General features: G+C 39.0%; 1 protein-coding gene across 1 annotated transcript; it reads left to right on the top strand.

Moving 5' to 3' along the window:
- The first annotated feature begins 1,211 nt into the window (after positions 1-1,211).
- On the top strand, positions 1,212-17,640 carry LOC132616030 (protein LUTEIN DEFICIENT 5, chloroplastic). The gene is made up of 16 exons (XM_060330640.1): positions 1,212-1,490; positions 1,567-1,717; positions 4,157-4,364; positions 4,464-4,535; positions 4,649-4,759; positions 4,953-5,144; positions 5,265-5,426; positions 7,779-7,874; positions 7,953-8,054; positions 8,611-8,643; positions 8,744-8,824; positions 8,918-9,000; positions 16,351-16,482; positions 16,694-16,754; positions 16,898-16,963; positions 17,138-17,640. The coding sequence occupies exons 1-16, from the start codon at positions 1,409-1,411 to the stop codon at positions 17,321-17,323; spliced, it is 1,818 nt and encodes a 605-aa protein (XP_060186623.1). The 5' UTR covers positions 1,212-1,408; the 3' UTR covers positions 17,324-17,640.
- The last annotated feature ends 3,006 nt before the right edge of the window (positions 17,641-20,646 follow it).

Genomic DNA, 20,646 nt, shown 5'->3' on the forward strand with positions numbered 1-20,646 from the left:
TTAATTGTTCAACAATAATTACTATGTTCAACATATTATAGTTATTTAGTGATAGTGATGGTTATCTATTTAATCCAGTTTTTAGATAGATTTCAAATCGTTTATTCGGACGAGCCAGATGAAATAGCCAAATTGGTTAAGTCAATAGCTTTTATTTATTTCAATATAAATGGAGAATATATTTTCTTTCTTGCCATGAATTTATTTCATTAGCTTACACCATGCTAAGTCCACTTAATTTTGAAACGCATGTGAACATTTATATTCGAATTACACTAAGTATGTTCTTTTTGTCCGATGAATTCCCCCTTCTTTTAAGGGCCTATTTGATTTTTTCCTGTTTTCATTGCGTTTATTTTGTTAAAAAATTTCAGTTTTTATTGCCTATAAACAGGGGCGGACCTAGGTAGGCTCCAGCTATGTTGCTCAGACTCTCCAAAAATGATGCCGTACCCGTGTCGGATCCTTAAAAAATGCACTACTTTTGAAGAGTCCGAGTAACATAGGGCTCCAGGGGGTTCATCCGAACCCCTCGGCAAAAAATTACAGTGTATATATAAGGTTAAAATTATTTTCTTATGTATATATAGTAGATGTTGAACCCCCTTGACTTCTTCATGTATTTACTTCTTCATATTTTTTAATCTCCTAGGTGAAATTTTATATGCGTGTGAATGTGTGGGAGGGATAAGCATTGGTTGATGTGAAATTATGTCCATTCAAGTATAGACAACAATTGCGTTTTAATTTGACTTCTTCAATAATTTTTAAAGTTCATCATTATTAGATAATTAGAGAAATCTAAATTTATTAGTTAAAAGATTTATTAAAATTTGTTACATGTTAATAGAATATGATAAAATATATTGATTTTATATTATATCAAACAAATAAGAGACTAATTTCTTATGGATACTATATTCTTTAATATGGTCCGCGCATCGCACGGGTATTGATACTAATATATCTAATATTAGCCGAATGAACACATGATCAAACATGATTGAATGGAGTATTGATTAAGTGTAGTAAGGTTGTGAAATCGAACCTAACTAAATGCACTTTTGTCTCTGTTTTCTTAAAAAATTTCTAAACAGCCTTTAACGTCAAAACCCCTTGGCAAAATTATCCTTGTACCAAACATTGGTTAGTCCAAATTTCCAATCCTTACTTAGTTGGCTGTTGGCCACTTGGCCTAACCAAAACAAAGATACTTACGCCACGGCTGTGAGTATCTTTACTCCAAGACAGTCCATAAATTTGGTTATAGTTTTTGACGATTAACTCTAAATGTTTTTGCCTTTATGTGATTTTGCTGTTTTAAGCGGTTGTTGAGGGCGCCACATTTTTAACAGAACTTCACTCAGTTGCTTCCCCACTACCCTCTCCATTATCACCTTCCTTGTCCATGGCTGCTTCTGTTCCTCTTCTTCAATTCCCAACACACCTTTCCTCCAAATTCAGACCCACTTCATCTCCTAAATTCAATGGTACTACTAGCATTATTAATTATCCTTTTCTTTTTGTAAAATAAATCATTAATTGAGATGCATTATTTTGGTGCAGGAAATTTTAGAATAAGGTGTTGTACAAATGGAAGAGAAGCTGAGTCGGTAGACAAGGGAGTGAAGAAAGTGGAGAAGCTTGTAGAAGAGAAAAGGAGAGCTGAATTATCTGCTCGTATTGCTTCCGGTGCCTTCACTGTTGAACAACCTGGGTATTACACTTATGGCACTTTCTTTTGTCTTGTTTGAATGGAGTGGATAATCGTTGTATGGCTCGTATTGGTTTGGCTATTCTTTTAGACATTTTAATCATTTATATGTAGTTAGAACTTAGATGCAACAACGACAACATATCCAGTGTAGTCCCACAAGTGGGATCTGGAGAGGGTAGGACGTATTTTTCTGATAGTTTTGAGAGGTTTACAAAGCAGAAGCAATCAAAATATGGCAGCAACATATCAAGATACAAAGCAAATGAAACAACAAAGAGTAGCACATATTGGAGATTTATATGTAGTTTGAAACTTGTGGTCTAAAACAACTCATCAATACTTGTGTTATTATAAATATCACATTAATGGTAAAATGAGAAATATAAAGTTAAATTATTACTCCCTTTGTCCCAATTTATGTTGCACAATTCAAATTTCGAGAGTCAAACTCAAACCATTTAATTTTGACCGTGAATTCGGATATAGAATTTTTAGTCTTTTGAAATAGAATTTAAATATTTGGAAACTATGTAAAAAGTACTATAAGTCAGAATAATTGGCAGTTCGAAATATTTAAAAGACGTGAGAAATTGCGGTCAAAGAAAGGCTCGTTTGAATCTCAAAATCCGAAAGGTGCCACATAAATTGGGTTGGAGGGAGTACTAAACATAGAAATGTGTCATTTTTTAATCTTTTTTTGGGGACTGACTAAAAAGAAAAAAGTGTCACATAAATTGGGACAAAGGGAGTAAAACTTTGTTTAAGGGAGTACATTTAGAATTTAAAGCATGGAGTAGATTTGAGATTTCTTTATTTGTAGTATTCTATACTAATTCTTTGGATAGATCTCCTATATTAGTTTGACTGCCTATTTATGAATTTCATGCTACTGAAAAAGCAACTAGCTGAGTTAAAAGCATGAATTGGAATACTAGACAATGAGCTTTAATTCCAAGTGGCATATCCTGCCTTCGTGATCGAAGAATGAAAGAGAAGAAAGAGCTATAGTCAAATTTGTTGGGCTTAATAATTATTAGTGTATAATTCTTTTAATATTATACTTGGTGTATTGATATCTATGTTAGGAACATTTGAAATATACAGACAAATGTATGACAGTATAAACCTTTTACTCCTAGATGATTATATTTATCACCAAATATGGCTTTTTTCCCTAAAGTTTAAGAGAAAACAAATACTTTAAGGGAAAAAATTCATTGATTAAGCTTCCAACAAAACAGGGAAGCTCTTGGTGTTCCTGAAAGACAAAGAATTGGTTAGCAAGTTAACTTATCTCGCAATGACTCGACCTGATATTGCTTTTCAGGTAAATGTTTTAAGACGGTTTATGGACTCCCCATGTGATACTCATTAGGAATGAGTGTTTCGTGTCATTCAATATATAAAATCTATTCCTGGTCAAGGATTACTCTATGAGAATCGAGGATATGAGCAGATTTTTTAGACATACAAATGAAGATCGGCCATGGTCACCTTTTAATAGATCCTCTACTTTCGAATACTACGTTTTCGTTCGAGGTACTTTGGTGCCTTCGAAGTGTAAGAAACAAAATTTAGTTGCTATATCCAGTGAAAGCACAAAATATTGGATGAAAGTTGTGGCAACTTCTAAATTTATATGGATCAAATAAATTGCTCAAGAATTGAAGTTTAGAGAGGTTAGTCAGATGGAACTTTTGAGTGATAATCAAGTTGCTTGTCATATTGCATCAAATCCAGTCTTTCACGGGAGAACTAATTGCCCAAAAACCTGTTGTCACCTTTTTGGAGAAAAGGAATCTGAGGAGACATGAAATTTGTGAAGTTGAATGATTATCTTGTATATATATTTATCAAGCACTTCACCGATCCCCGAATTAATCACGTATGTGATAAGCTCGGTATATACTACTTATATGCACCGGAGTGAGGAGGAGTGTTAGAGAGTTAAGTGTAGATAGCTACCTCTATATATCTATACTCTGAAAGTTCCCCATGCCGGAAATATACAGTGATATATTTTGTTTAGTGTGCCTATAAAAGGAATCAGGCTTGTGGCATTAGTCTCCACACATTCTCTCAAGTCTTTTCTGTGTGTCTTTTATTTCACATGTTCGATCATCAATCGTGAATTATGGAGCACTTAATGATGTCAATTCATGCATTATCTAGTTGACTAATTCTTTCAGGTTTTCCCTCTTAGAGAGAATATTTCCTTAACTCAGATGTTTAGGAAACTGAAGCACTATGCTAATATATCTAGTTAGCAGTTTGTTCCGTATTGAGGCTGGAATCACTCGTGAACTTTAGCTATCCACTTAATTCGATAAGTTTTTTTTAATGCAGCATATTTCTATCCTTAGCATGAATAATAGGCACTTGAAGTTATTCTGGTTTCTTCTGTTGCTAACTTTACGTTTTTTCCCTTCTCTGGAGTAGATTCCCGTCATTGCTCAAAAATGGTCTGTCTAAATTGGGTGTACCAAAGGAGTTTCTTGAGTTCTTCTCTTGGCAGCTGGGTGATTATCCTCGTATTCCAGAAGCAAAAGGATCCATCAGTGCTATTCGGGATGAGCCATTCTTCATCCCACTTTATGAGTTGTTCCTTACTTATGGTGGGATTTTCCGGTTGACTTTTGGTCCCAAGGTTTGTTCATTTGCATCAAAATCTATTTTTTCCAATTGTGCATTTTGAAATCAATTGGGCTCTCTGTATGATTGTTTGATGATTTGACGTTGTTTGCAGTCTTTCTTAATAGTTTCTGATCCATCGATAGCCAAACACATACTGAAAGATAATTCAAAGGCTTATTCTAAGGTAAATCAATTTGCTGTCTGTACTCTATTAGTTTGTTGAAATATGAAAGGTGAAGGAACGTATAATCAACTCACAATTCAAAAGATGATTTCCTCTGACTCCTCCATATCCAGGGTATCCTAGCTGAAATATTGGACTTTGTGATGGGGAAGGGACTTATACCTGCAGATGGAGAAATTTGGCGTGTCAGGCGGCGTGCCATTGTACCAGCATTGCATCAAAAGGTATCAATGCAATTGTTCTACTTCTTGGTGCTTATTCTTCTGTCTTATTGTTGTTAGTTGGCGTCTTACTGAATTCATATGAGCTAATTTAGTCTTTTATTTTATTTATTTATCTATTTGTGTAGCGTAAAGTGAGAAGGCAAAATCCTTCTAAATTTTTACTCTTGTCATCATTTTCCATTGCTGATTGTAGTATGTAGCAGCTATGATTGGCTTATTTGGAAAAGCAACCGACAGGTTGTGCAACAAGCTTGATGTTGCTGCATCTGATGGAGAAGATGTAGAGATGGAATCACTATTCTCCCGTCTAACATTAGACATCATCGGCAAAGCTGTCTTTAATTATGATTTTGACTCGTTAACTGTAGACACTGGAATCGTGGAGGTACTATTTTGATTGGATCAATTTTACTTGTTTAATCTATTTTGTTGCAGATATTGCTAGTTTCAATTATTGTTAACAGCAACAACTGTACCTGTGCTTGTGATTTTTTGTCTTGTTCAGGCTGTATATACAGTGCTTAGAGAAGCAGAAGATCGCAGTGTTTCACCGATTCCAGTTTGGGAGATACCTATCTGGAAAGATATCTCTCCAAAGCTAAAAAAGGTCAATGCAGCTCTCAAGTTGATCAATGACACACTGGATGATCTGATTGCTATGTGTAAGGTATTATTTTATTTGCTTCAGAGATCATCCTGATTCTGCTGCTTATCAAGAAAATAGTCATTTTGAACTTTTACCAATTTTGAAGGGGAGCCTTGGCGTAACTGGTAAAGTTGTTGCCATGTGATCAGGAGGTCACGGGTTCGAGCCGTGGAAACAGCCTCTTGCAGAAATGCAAGGTAAGGCTGCGTACAATAGACCCTTGTGGTCCGGCCCTTCCCCGGACCCCGCGCATAGCGGGAGCTTAGTGCACCGGGCTGCCCTACCAATTTTATTATTGTCTGCATGATAAAAGTGACTAGTACAGTTTGGTATATTGTCTTGAGATGAAGCCTTATCGGACCTACTGAAATGGGATATTTCCATAAAAAGCAATCCCTGACTTTACCTGTTTATGAAGAAAAGCTTCTGACCTATGTCATTAGAATTGCAATGCGTGTAGGTTCATTCAATTCCACGATCCAACTGTTTGACTGGTATAATGTTACAATTTTAGAATCTTGCATATTGTATAACGGTATAACCTATCTGTAAGTGCTCCTAGATATTTGACTCGTACAAAAAGTGCTCCCAATCTCTTCTCTTATTTCTCATATGGTACCAGAGTATGGTCGATTTTGGTAAGACTTAATATGTTTCTGTTACAACTGCTCTGTCAGCCAAAATTTTCATTGTTCTTCCTAGTTTCAGTAGTTCAATCTCTTTCCAGTGTTCTCTCTAGTAACACCGTGACTCTTTCCAATGGCCGTTCCGTGGCATTGCATCTCCTTTCAGCACTACAGAAACAGCAGTGCTTTTTCTCTGATTTTGCCTTATTCAAGTGATCATCCGACAGCAATACACCTGTTTTTGGTGACTCTTCCAACACTGTTCCATCACTTATTCGATGACTATCCATTATCCAACCATTCTTCTGACAACTCTTTCAACCACTTTTTGAGTGGCCACTGTTCTAGGCTTCTAGCCATTGTATGAATACAATTCCAGCCACAATTTTTTTATAATATAATTCTACTTATAAGCTTTAAAGTTGCTGCCATGTAACCAGGAGGTCACGGGTTCGAGCCGTGGAAACAGCCTCTTGCAGAAATGCAAGGTAAGGCTGCGTACAATAGACCCTTGTGGTCCGGCCCTTCCCCGGACCCCGCGCATAGCGGGAGCTTAGTGCACCGGGCTGCCCTTTTTAAAAAAAAAGTGCAATTCTAGCCTCTGTTCTGGCCGCTGTTCAAGCACTATTCTGACGTAAGTGCTGCATATTGATCAACATCACCTGTTTAGGTCCTATTCTACATTATTAGTTTGCACACTGAAGGTGACTTTTCCACATTTGAGCTTGAACTATTCTGTTAGCATATTAGATATATTGTCCCATAATAGAAGAAATCTAGAAACCATCAAAAAACTACTGTGTAAGAGTTTTGCCCATCAGATTCTCCCAATCTCTCTTCTTATTTTCGCACACCATTTTAAAAAACGTATGCAGATCCCTGATGTCAATAAGCGGTCAGATTGGAAAGTACAATCAGGAAGGATCGTATAGGCAAGAAGGCTCCTGAAATCCTAACAATCATACTCTACTGCAATATACGAGTTTTTCTTGTTCTCACCGTTTCTTCATAACTTGTAGCTTGTATGTTATAAATTTCAAAACATCTTACCTTATAAATAATTATGGACAATAATGTGCTTGAATATGACAGGGACTAGTATGTTCAGGATAAAACCTCAGCAGTTACAAACTAAGAATCAATAGATAAGGGGTAATGGATATGGGAAAGATTCTCTGAAGATGAGCTTCACGGAACTAGCATAGTGGCTTTATTGAAGTGGATGTATGGGTTTTTTTTTTATAAACCTATCCATCTGTGTGGACTAAAACTGGGACAGAGTTGTCCTCCTCTCGAACACTGCAGAGCCCCATGGCTACTTTGTTATATCTTCTTAACTAACAGCAGTACGATTCAAAGGCTTTGTCTTGATCTCGTTCTCCATTTTGTTTGAGAATAGGTTGTCCTACTTCTCGAGTAAGATGTATTTGTGACAAAAGACGTAAGTTTTCCTCTTTTAAATTAATAAGAAACAGTAATAGAGTCAACGAATAAAGGCAAAGAGAGGACCGCTTATTGCAAATAGAGTTAAGAGCAAAAACCAGGCCCTTTAGTGAATGAGCTGCAGACGTTATTGTAAATATAGATTTTGAAAGATATGTTGCTTTGAGTGAGTACTCACATGCAACTAATTTAACTCTCTTTAATATATTGTCAGTGCCTTTCTGATACATATCAAAATTTATTTTTCTTGATCTTTTGCGAGTAATTTTGTTCTGAGTCGTGCCTACCTCGAAATGCATTTCAGAGGATGGTAGATGAAGAAGAGTTGCAGTTTCACGAGGAATACATGAATGAAAAAGATCCTAGCATCCTCCATTTCTTGTTAGCATCTGGAGATGAGGTATGACACATTGGAGTCTTGAATGCATTTATACACCAAACAATTTGGTTTGGAGGCTTCTCATGCATTAAGTTGTAGGTCTCAAGCAAGCAACTTCGTGATGACCTCATGACGATGCTTATAGCTGGACATGAAACATCTGCAGCAGTGCTCACATGGACCTTTTATCTGTTGTCCAAGGTTGGTCTACCTCTGTCAAGTTCAGGCAGAAGCATAAGTATTTTGCCTTCCTTCTTTCAGAAGCTGCCTTTTCGTGGGTCAAAATTTCCTTCCTTTCTTTTTTTTTTTTTTTTTTTTGGCGGGGGTGTTCCTTTTTCATGTTGGAGTTTTTGTGAGTAACAATAGCATGTGCATATTCAAACTAATCAGAAGTATGTGCTCTTATGTGCATACAGCTTCCATAAAATAGAATAACAATCAATTACAAGAAGCTTGAGAGTTCGGAGTTCAGATAAACTCTATGCAGATGTTCTTTAAATTCTATGTGAAGCTTTTTCCTTCAACAAAACTATGTGCATCTTTGATAGAATTTTTAAGTGTCAATTAAGATCATCCGCCTATCGCTTTTCACTCCAAATCTATACTGGCTAGAGTTAATGTTTTTCTCATGGTTGAACTTTTGGAAATTATGATTTATTCAATATATGAAAAAGAAGATAACACTATTCCAATAGGTAGCTGTGAAGTTGTTCACTATAGTATCTTTGACCTTTCTTTCAACCCTGAATAACTGCAGGAACCTAGTGTCATGGCCAAGCTTCAAGATGAGGTGGGCTAACATATAAATATTTTCACTAAGAATATTGAAATCAGCTTTATGGAGAGCAGCCACTTGGATCTGATATGTAGTGTATTTATTGTTATTTCAGGTCGATTCAGTTCTAGGGGATAGGTTTCCAACCATTGAAGATCTAAAGAAACTCAGATACACAACTCGTGTGATTAATGAAGTGAGAAGAATGTTACTTTCAAGCATAAATCCTTTTATTGTTTATTGTGCTTGCAAGTGTTTACTTTCTCTAATGCTTCTTTATGTTTTGCAGTCTTTAAGACTATACCCACAGCCACCAGTCTTGATTCGTCGTTCTATTGAAGAGGACATAGTTGGAGGTTACCCAATTAAAAGGTTATCCCGAAATTTGTTCTGAGAAGCATTTTGCACAATCATGCTAAATTAAATATTTTCCCAACAAGTGTATACAATATTTGGAGAGACTGAAAATACATATCTCCTTCCCTCGGAACAGAATAAAATTAGAAATAAAGGGATGAAAGGAAATATTTAAGCTTGATTTTAGCATGGTAGGTGTAGGCTGTTAGATAATGAAAATCAACTGATTGCCTTTGCCCCCAGTCCCCACTTATGGGATTACACTGGGTATGTTGTTGTTGTAACTGATTGCCTTTGCCAGCATTTACAACAACAAACCCAGTGTGATCCCACAAATGGGGTCTGGGGAGGGTGGGGTGTTCGCAGACCTTACCCCTACCTTTGTGGGGTGGAGAAGCTGTTTCAGATAGACCCTCGGCTCAAGAAAATTGTTTTTCAAAACAGGTTTGAAAAATAATGCAAAAGTAAATAAGCTATGATGAAATTATATTGAAGAAAGAAAAGTACTGACAACAAAAATAGTAAAGATAACCAAAGTAAAAGTAACAACAGTAGTAATAAAAATGAAAAATAAGATAATGCCTAGCATAATAATAATAATAATAATATTGATAAGATAGCAAATAGGTGCTCCAGCCTTGAACCCTGCTTTACCACTGGGAATAGAGAAGTCACTCGACTAACTACTAACCATCTACCCTAATCTTGGACCTCCACGCCCTCCTATCTAGGGTCTTGTTCTCGGTGAGCTGAAGATGTGTCATGTCCTGTCTAATCACCTCTCCTCAATTCTTCCTCGGTTTGACCTATCACTGCCAACCTCTCGCACCTCCTCACTGGGGCATCTTTGCTCCTCTTCACATGCCCGAACAATCTCAGTCTCGCTTTCTGCATCTTGTCCGCCACGAAGGCCACCCCGACCTTGTCCCGTACATCTTCGTTCCTCATCTTATATCTCCTAATATGCCCACACATCCATCTAAGCATCCTCATTTCTGTGAAAATTCTTTGTTCTATTTAATAGTAACCAACATTTCCTTCGGAATAATACCTCATTTAGCTTACTACCAAAATTGGTCAGTCTTGTATGCTCAGGGTGCAGAGATGCTTAAACAAGTGGATACTGCAGATAATTTCTATCTTGCTCTGAGAAAGAAATAAACTGGTGTTCCTAGTTTTCAGGAACATTTTGTGAGGACCCGCCATGTCATCATGCCACATAGGTGCCACTTGGCACATATATTTGCCATGTGGAATGATTACATAAGAGGAAGAGTAGATATTATGGAAGATTCTAGAGATATAGGGAGGTTTCCCTTGGAAGACCCTAGAATTTCATGGATTTGCATGGAAAGTCCTTGGAATACTCTAGTTGTGTAGAGATTTCTAGAATAGGGGCTTATTAGTTAATATGTAGGGACTTGTATAATAATTATTATTTACATATTAGTCCCTAGGTGAGTAGTATAAATAGAAGGGCATCCATTTGTAAAAAACCATCAAGCAAAATCAATTAAGTCTTCTCTAATAAAAAGCTTCCTTCTAGCAAATTTCTCTTGTCTTTCTCAATTACTATTCCCTTAGCGATCTTGAGCCTAGTAAACTAGGCTGACTTGGCATAGCAAGATCGTGAGCAAGTTGTGCAAGAACGTGAGCGAGTTGTCAAGTGCCGCACGTGCGCTTAGTTGAAGACTAAGGACGTGAAAACGTGGTATCAGAGCGAAGGTTACGACTGAGGGAATGACAAACGATTGAGAAATCAACGCTGCTAAAACCCAAGCCAATGTCATCCAGGATGCTGCTGGCAAGAAGGGCCATAACAAAAAGAGGAATGACGCCAACAAGAGCCAGGAGGTGCCGCCAAAGGTTGTGCCAAATGAAGGGCTTACATCCCAAGAACCATCTACCACTGAGGCGAGCGAGGATGACATGGAGGTCCTGTCCGAGGACGTCTCGCTCGGTAAAGAGTGGGTTATGAAGGTTAACGTGGGGATGGACGCCATCGATATATTTGGCCAACGTTTGGGCAAGGTGGAGGGCACTCATAGCGTTCTTGAGGGGCATACTCTTGAAGAGATTGAAAGCATCCGAAATGACTTGGAAGGGCACATGCAGGCTGAGATTGAGGTAAAGCAAACCATCACTGCCTTAGAGTGCAGACTCATGGAGGCGTTAAGTACTATCGATGCCATGAAGGCAAAGATAGTGGCACTGGAAGGGCAGATTGATGTTAGTGTGACCGAGGCAGCCAACAATGTTGTCTTGACGAGAGAGGCTAAGATCGAGGCTCCCAAGCCACCAGTGTTCAAAGGGGTTTGTGATGCACAAGAGGTGGAGAACTTTCTTTGGCACTTGGAGAATTATTTCAGGCATGGAAAAGTGAGGGACGATGAGGCCAAGATCAACACCGCTGTGTTGTACCTAACAGAGACTACCATGTTATGGTGGAGAAGAAAGGTCGCCGCTGCTGACAGAGGTCTATGCACAATCAACACGTGGGATCAGTTCAAGCGTGAGTTCAAGCGACAGTTCTTCCCAAATAATGTCTTGTATGAGGCAAGGCGCAAACTTAGAGAGTTGAAGCAGACAGGGAGCATTCGCGACTATGTCAAGGAGTTCACCACCCTTATGCTTCAAATTCCCAACCTCACTAGTGATGACTTGTTATTTCACTTCATGGACGGGTTACAGAACTGGGCTAAGCAAGAGTTGCAACGCCGACAAGTCAGTGATATAGACCAAGCCATAGTGGAGGCCGAGTCTTTGATGGATTTCAAGCATGACAAACGCGACAAAGGCAAAGGTCATGAGTCAAGGGGTGGCAATGCCACAGGTGGGGGAGACCGTGGTAAGAACAAGGAGTCTCAACAATACTACTCCAGGACTCAAAATGCCAACAAGTTCGATGGCAAAAAGTCAAATGGTCGTCAGGGCTATGCTGAAAAGAAGGCGCAGGTCGAGAAAAAGGAATGCTACATATGTGGAGGACCACACGGCTTCAGAAATTGCCCCGACTTGAAGAGCCTCAATGCAATGGTTCGTGAACGAAAGGAGCAGACGCAAGGAGAGAGTTCAGACAGAGCACAGTTAGGTATGATAAGCATATGTGGTGCTGTCAAGGAGCAACCTATCCAACCCGACGAGAATAGAAATCAATACGTGGATCTCACTATAAACAACAAGCTCGCTCGAGCATTGGTGGACACTGGAGCGACTCACAATTTTGTGACCGAGGCTGCAGCGAAGAGACTAGAGTTGAAGCTCGCTCCAATTAACGCCCTCGTTAAGACCGTGAATGCTAAGCCAGAAAATGCTCGTGGTGTAGCTAATGGCGTTGGTGTCAAATTGGGCGATTGGAAAGGTACGACAAATTTTACCGCCACTACTATGGATATCTTTGACATTGTTCTGGGACAAGAGTTCTTTAGGCATTGCCACGCGATGATCGACCCCTACCTCAAACGTCTCTTGGTCTTGGAGCGAGAGGGAGCTTGCATGGTGCCTACAGTGACTATACCACATGCAAAGGGACAAACACAACTTTCAGCTATGCAGCTAATTAAAGGTCTTAAGAAAGGAGAGCCGACATTCATGGCAACCATTGCAAGTTTGGAAGAATACAAGGGTCCCCAGGACACACTGCCTCCTTGCATAGAGAAGTTGCTCGAGGAGAACAAAGATGTCATGCCCGATGAGCTACCTAAGGACCTGCCTCCTAGACGTGAGGTGGATCATAAGATTGAGTTAGAGCCAGGGGCTAAGCCACCCGCATTTGCCCCTTATCGCATGGCACCGCCTGAGTTGGAGGAGCTTAGGAAACAACTAAAGGAGTTACTAGATGCCGGCCACATTCGCCCATCGAAGGCACCCTTTGGTGCACTGGTGTTGTTTCAAAAGAAGAAGGATGGATCATTACGCCTGTGTATAGACTATCGGGCACTTAATAAGGTCACAGTGAAGAACAAGTACCCGATCCCGCTCATTGCCGACTTATTTGATAGACTTAATAGTTTGCACAATCAAAGGTGCACTTCTTGGGCCATGTCATTAGCAATGGCGAGCTACGCATGGATGAGGCTAAGGTACGGGCTATCCAAGAGTGGGAGGCACCTACAAAGGTAACCGAGTTGAGATCCTTCCTTGGCCTTGTTAATTACTACCGGCGTTTTATCAATGGCAATTCAGGTAAGGCAGCACCCTTGACCGAGTTGTTAAAGAAGAACAAATCATGGGGATGGACGGAGCACTGCCAAAAGGCGTTTGAAGACCTTAAGGCAGCCGTGACAGAGGAGCCAGTTCTAGCGCTGCCCGACTTTAGCAAAATGTTCGAGGTGCATACAGATGCTTCTGAATTTGCCATTGGGGGTGTCCTGATGCAAGATAGGCATCCCATAGCGTTCGAGAGCCGCAAGTTGAACGATACGGAGCGGCGTTACACGGTGCAAGAGAAGGAGATGACTGCCATTGTGCATTGTCTTCGCATATGGAGACATTATTTGCTGGGGTCGAAGTTCGTGGTCAAGACTGACAATGTGGCCACTAGCTACTTCCAGACACAGAAGAAGCTCACACCAAAACAGGCTAGTTGGCAAGATTTCTTGGCTGAGTTCGACTATGTGTTGGAGTATAAGCCGGGCAAGGGTAACGTTGTAGCTGATGCCTTGAGTAGAAAGGCCGAGCTTGCTGCCATTACTTCAGCAAGTTGGGATATACGAGAGGCTATAAAGGAAGGCATGCAACATGATCCCACTGCTAAGCAGCTTATGGAGTTAGCCACCCAGGGGAAGACGAGGCGCTTTTGGGTGGAAAACGGTATATTGCTCACCACAGGTCGGAGAGTCTACGTGCCGAAGTTTGGAGATATTAGGCGACGTATTATGAAGAAGAGCCACGACACCTTATGGGCCGGTCACCCAGGTCAACGCCGCACTAGAGCCTTGGTTGAGTCGGTCTATTATTGGCCGCGCATGCGTGAGGACATAGAGTGTTATGTGCAGACTTGCCTTGTGTGCCAACAAGACAAGGTTGAGCAAAGGCAGCCCGGAGGACTTTTGGAGCCACTACCAATAGCGGAGCGTCCATGGGAGAGCGTGACTATGGACTTTATCACCTGTCTACCGAAGTCCGACGGTTATGGAACTATCATAGTGGTCGTGGATAGATTTTCGAAGTATGCCACTTTCATGCCCGCTTCACCAGGATGTACAGCTAAGGAAGCCGCCAAACTATTCTTCAAGAACGTGGTGAAATATTGGGGCTTACCAAGGCATATCATCAGTGATCGAGACCCCCGCTTCACTGGGAACTTTTGGAGGGAGTTGTTCGACACATACTTGGCACGGAGCTGCACTTTTCCACTAGTTTCCACCCGCAAACGGATGGACAAACAGAACGGGTCAATGCCTTATTGGAGTGCTATTTGAGGCATTATGTGAGTGCACACCAGAAGGATTGGGCAAGGCTCTTAGACCTAGCCCAGTTCTCCTATAACCTGCAACGGAGTGAGTCCACAGGTCGGACACCATTTGAGCTAGCCACAGGCCAACAACCACAAACTCCACATTCACTACCGGCAGCGTTCGAGGGGAAGAGTTTGGGGGCTTACCATATGGCCAAGGGGTTCGAGGAGCAGCTTGACACTGCTAAGTCCTACTTGGATAAGGCAGCAAAGAAGATGAAGAAGTTTGCTGACCGCAAGCGTCGTCCCACAGATTATAAGGTTGGGGACATGGTTTTGGTGAAGTTTAATCCGAGGCAGTTTAAGACACTACGGGACGTGCACCAGAACTTGGTACGGAAGTATGAGGGGCCGTTTAGGATCGTTGCCAAGGTGGGCAAGATCTCATATAAGTTGGAGTTACCGCCTCATCTTAAGATTTACCCCGTCTTCCATGCTAGCGTGCTCAAGCCATACCATGAAGACAAGGATGATCCTAGCTGAGGTCAGTCGAGTTGGGCGCCGATTACCATCACCGTCTCTCATGATCGGGAAATTGAGGCTATCATTGATTACCAGGCCAGGCGAAAACAAGGGCAGAAAGCCACCGCCATGTTCCTCGTCCACTGGAAGGGGCAACCACTGGAAGAGGCCACATGGGAGCGTTATGAAGACTTGTGGCATTTTAAAGACAAGATTCGAGAGTTTACACAGCAGTCGTGCGCCGCGGTCGTCGCACCATCAGGTGGGGGAGAGTGTGAGGACCCGCCATGTCATCATGCCACATAGGTGCCACTTGGCACATATATTTGCCATGTGGAATGATTACATAAGAGGAAGAGTAGATATTATGGAAGATTCTAGAGATATAGGGAGGTTTCCCTTGGAAGACCCTAGAATTTCATGGATTTGCATGGAAAGTCCTTGGAATACTCTAGTTGTGTAGTGATTTCTAGAATAGGGGCTTATTAGTTAATATGTAGGGACTTGTATAATAATTATTATTTACATATTAGTCCCTAGGTGAGTAGTATAAATAGAAGGGCATCCATTTGTAAAAAACCATCAAGCAAAATCAATTAAGTCTTCTATAATAAAAAGCTTCCTTCTAGCAAATTTCTCTTGTCTTTCTCAATTACTATTCCCTTAGCGATCTTGAGTGTAGTAAACTAGGCTGACTTGGCATAGCAAGATCGTGAGCAAGTTGTGCAAGAACATGAGCGAGTTGTCAAGTGCCGCACGTGCGCTTAGTTGAAGACTAAGGACGTGAAAATTTGCTCCATAAATATTTCTGATAGTAGTATGCTAAGGTCATTTGGTCATCTCTAATCTTAAAGCTCTTTTGGTAGTTTGGCAATAATTTCAGCAGACTTCTCTTCGTTATCCGATTTTGCACCCTTATGTCTTCCCTTCTCATAATAGTTAGTAGCTGAACAGATAACATGGAGGTCTTCACCTTGCATCATATATACTTTTTGTTCTGCTTTGAACATTTCTACAAGGACAAAGTTGAAAATGCTGTAATCTCAGATAGAGTGGTTCGGGATCAATTTGGCCATTCACTAACATTGGCCTTATAAAAGTTGGCGAGATTATGTGCTGTTATTTACAGATTTCTTGAAAAAGGTGAATTAGAAATGCAGAGATAAGTGATTAAATACTACACCATTCATTTGAAGAGATCAAAAAGTAAATTGTAATATATAATGAGATTGGTCATAGACTTCTATTAATGTCTATAATTTTCCAACACTTGGGTTTGATATGGGGCAACCATGCCTAGTGATATTGAGGTCTTATCTTCATAAATCTTGAAAGAGGAACTTATATCTGCACCATATTTAGCAACTAAGGGCCATTATTTGGTTTAGCTTCTCCGAGATCATCTTTTAATCATCATATTCTGAAACTATTTAGCACTTTCATAGGGGTGAAGACTTTTTCATTTCTGTTTGGAACTTGCATCGGTGTCCCAATCATTGGGAAGAAGCTGATAGATTCAATCCTGAGAGGTGGCCTTTAGATGGACCTAATCCAAATGAGACAAACCAAAATTACAGGTATTGCAGTTCTCAGCTCGTTATTGTATTGTGTACAGAAGAGGTAGCTCAATTTTATCTGTATTTTTGGTGAAATACTAGTCATTCTTGAAGTGCATGTTAATTTTAGTCCGAGTGTCAGAGAAATTTTTTCTTCTGTTAATTTTAGTCCGAGTGTTAGAGCTTGAAATAGACATAAGCTAAAAGAGGCTTTTCCCATTCCATTCTTCAGTTACCTTCCCTTCGGCGGAGGACCAAGAAAATGTGTTGGAGACATGTTTGCCACATTTGAGGTAATCCTTCAAATAGTAGACTGCAGTAATGGACAAAGGTTTTGAAATCTAAGGGTTGTTGCTTGTCATTACTGCAATTAACTTCTCCTAACATTCTTATACTATCTTCAAGAGCTCCCATCATAATCTTTATATATGTTCAGAATGTAGTGGCAGTTGCAATGCTTGTTCGACGGTTTGATTTTCAATTGGCTCTAGGAGCTCCACCTGTGAGTTATGCTGTCCTCTCTTAATTTTTGGCATTTCCTTTTGGTAAATGATAGATTTATTACTGACACAACGGTTGTTTCTGTACTTGTTACACCTGAATGAACTTGAGGAAGGAGGATGTTACTTCTTATCTTACCTACTCGAAACTTTGAGTATAATCAACTTCGCTGCAGGTTAAAATGACAACTGGGGCTACTATCCACACTACAGAAGGATTAAACATGACCATAACACGAAGGACAAGACCTCCAGTAGTGCCCAATTTGGAGATGGCAACATTAGAAGTAGATAATAGTTCAGATGTCAACTCTGTGTCAAGCCAAAGAGCCGAAGCTGAAGCTTCTAGTGTTCGATCATAATAGAACTGAATTCAAGCAGCAGCATGTGTTTCACAAACAGCGGACTATGTTTAAGGGTCCTTAACGACGAGCTGCCAGTCCACAAGATAACGAAGTCCATAATTTTATAGTAAATTTGCTGTAACTAATGGAATAAGGTGGATCTTTATAGGCAAACAATCTCATTAAAATTCAATCCACTTCTAGTGGTCTATACCTGTATTCTTTTTCAAGCCTTGGAATGGTCAAAATCCATTCCAATTGAGCTCTTGGTTGTAATCATCAGTGACAGCAGTGTTCTTCAGTATTTGTTGTACAAGTTATTCTTTTTCTTTTGATTTCCTTTCCCACTAATATCGTGTACCCTCTTTAATTACTTTACACTAGGCAATACAATACTAATGCTACTTCATAACATGATGAGTTTGTCCAACAGTACTGCAAAATTACCACAGCAGTAAATGATCTTGATTACATATATTGCTCTAGTGATTCTGACATGAAGGTAGATCAGAGAAACCAAACAAACATTAGAGGTTAATCTCATTTTATTATTCCTTTCCTCTTTTAGTGAATCAGAAGAACGGAGTTCGACACACAATTTTTCTCTCTCCTCTCATTTCAGTTTTTTCTACGTACGTTTTTTTTTTTCGTTTCAATTCAAAAGATCCTAAGGGCCAGAAAACGCACCCTAAGACCTCTTATCAGTTTTGGGGAAAAAAGCAACACCTTATTGGTGAGTAATTTAGTAATTTTTTTTTTAAAAAATCCCTTTTCTCAATTATAAATATGGGACATGAAGGGAAATGCAAGAAGATTGATCCCTCACCATCAAAGTAAAGTTTCAGAAATTTGGTTAGTCAAAATTGAACTCCTAAAATTCTCCTAATTGATTGTAATTTTTTTTTTCTTTCTCACTTTATACGAAATAGATTTTAAATTAATATAATATTTTGTTACTGATTCAAGTTACTCCTTTGCATGATTTTCTCCATGTTTTCCGATTTAGGGAAATATAAGCACGAGAACTCATGATAAAACAAGTTGTAGGTTGCATTCATCAAGGTTCACATTGTCATGGCTGTACAAAGAAAACCACAAACAGCACCAAACTAATAGTTCGAACCAAATAGAGAAAAAAACCCGATTAGTGGTTTAGTTTTAAAAAGAAAAACCCGATCACTCTTAGTTTGGTTTGGTTTTAATTAAAAAAAGTCAAACCGAATCAAACCAACCCGAGATTACATGTATAAAATTTTAAAAATATTTTATACATAAAAATATTTATTTATAATGTAATTTATAAATATTTCTTAAACTTTTTCATAGTTTTTTGTCTTTTAACATATTATTTCAAGCTTGGAATTAGAATTTTGAATGGTCCAATAAGTTTTATAGGCCGTAGATATTAGTAACTCAAATAAAACCGAACAAAATCAAATTAATACTAATGCTAACAAAAGAAATTCAATTCTAAAAATTCAATTCTAACGTTAAGAATGGCAATAATGTTGGATATCTATTCTTTAGTCTTATATTGGTTTAGACAGTGAAAATAAGTAACTTAATTTTTTTTAAAATATTTAGTCATGTAATTAATATTTATTAGCTGTACTTATTTTAGCATGACTTAGTACTTTTAGATTATGACAATTTTATATATGCCTTATAAATTAGTTGTATTTATTATAACATGATAGTATTTTTAAATTATGATCATTTTATTTTATGCGATTTCATTACTTTTTTTTGTTGTTGAATATTTTAGTACAATGTCATCTCATCTCACATTTTGTGTCATTTTCTTAAAAATATCTTAATTAGATAATCGTATCTTACTAGGACTAAAGAAATATTTGAATTACAATTTATATAATTTGTATGAAGACTTTACCCAAAAAAAATTGAAAAACCCAAGCAACACGAAAAAATCGAGAAAACCTGAGATTGAAAAACCCGACTTTTATTGGTTTGATTTATAGCTTTAACAAAACCCGATGCAATTGATTTGGTTTGGTATTTGAAAAACCGACCTAACCCGGTCCATGTACTGTCACACCCCAACCTTAGGGGGTGTGGCCAGCACCCGGCACTCGAAGGCCCGAGCGAACCAATCGTGATATCTGAACTCTGTAATATAAATCATAAGCTGACAGGTCCCAATAACATATATATGCATAACTTAGGCCGACAAGGCCAACAAAACACATCAACACTAACTGATAGTCTGTAAGCCTCTAAGAGTACTAAAATGCAACAATTGGTCGGGACAGGACCCCGCCGTACCCAACACCATCTAAATATATGTATATACACGCATGCATCCTATTTGATGACTCTGACCAGCAACTCCGGAGAATGGAGTGCGAACATCCCTGTTGAACTCTGGTACCCTATTGAGAAAGGTACGCCAGTTCGTCTACCTATACCTGTGGGCATGATCACAGCGCACAAAAGGCGTCAGTACGAAATATGTAGGGTGGTAAGTGTAAGCATAAGAAGTTTAAATAACAAGAGCGGAGATATAGAGGCAACCTGAACTCTGAAACAAGCCGCTGAGGGCAATCAGAGCCACAACGTGAATATAACTGTAGGCTCGTAAAAATCATTCCTCACGCTGGAGGCTTATAACATATCACATCATATAATAATCTATATCCCTCTGTGGGGTGAGCTCATCATCATATCATCATCTCTGCCCAACTGATCAGTGGCAATGCACAATTACGTGCCTACCCGGTCATCTACGATACGACTCAGTAAAGAAAGAAACATGTCTAGGTGCACATATAAGTGCCTACCCAGCCGACTATAACGCGGCTCGGTAATGAAAATAAATAAATACATACATACATATGTATGTATATATATATATATATGTATGTATGTATGTATGTATGTATTTATATATATACGTATTTATGTATATATGTGAAATGCAAGACTGACCTCATAAGAGATACCATAGGAAGAGTCGGAGTGACCTATCATCGTTACCCTCCGACTATCATTATTGTCGCTGCGTTCTTTATCTTTTCAATTCAAGAAACAACACATGTAGAGAATAGGAGATATATTTCAATAAGGATTATATAAGTGATAAAGATCGGCTCAGCTGAATAAAATACCATTAGCTCAACTTCAACATAAAGAATAACATAGTGCACAACCTTTTTCCAATCGACAAGAAAGATACGAAGTGCGGGAAAGTACTACAACACAAGCCATATATAAATCAAGGAAACAACCTTCACCATTAGGGAGTGAAATCAACTCAACTTTAACGGGGTAAGTACCACGATGAACATTATACTTCGCTCGGTAAACAAGAAGGATAAGGAATG

This window comes from Lycium barbarum, chromosome 10, assembly GCF_019175385.1.
Source record: "Lycium barbarum isolate Lr01 chromosome 10, ASM1917538v2, whole genome shotgun sequence".
Lineage (NCBI taxonomy): Eukaryota > Viridiplantae > Streptophyta > Magnoliopsida > Solanales > Solanaceae > Lycium > Lycium barbarum.

Bases quoted from the DNA above. Each gene is read 5' to 3' on its own strand.
- LOC132616030 (XM_060330640.1), top strand. From the start codon at position 1,409: ATGGCTGCTTCTGTTCCTCTTCTTCAATTCCCAACACACCTTTCCTCC. The intron at 8,644-8,743 runs GTGGGCTAACAT...TTGTTATTTCAG, and splicing joins TGGCCAAGCTTCAAGATGAG to GTCGATTCAGTTCTAGGGGA. The intron at 16,755-16,897 runs GTAATCCTTCAA...ATATATGTTCAG, and splicing joins ACATGTTTGCCACATTTGAG to AATGTAGTGGCAGTTGCAAT.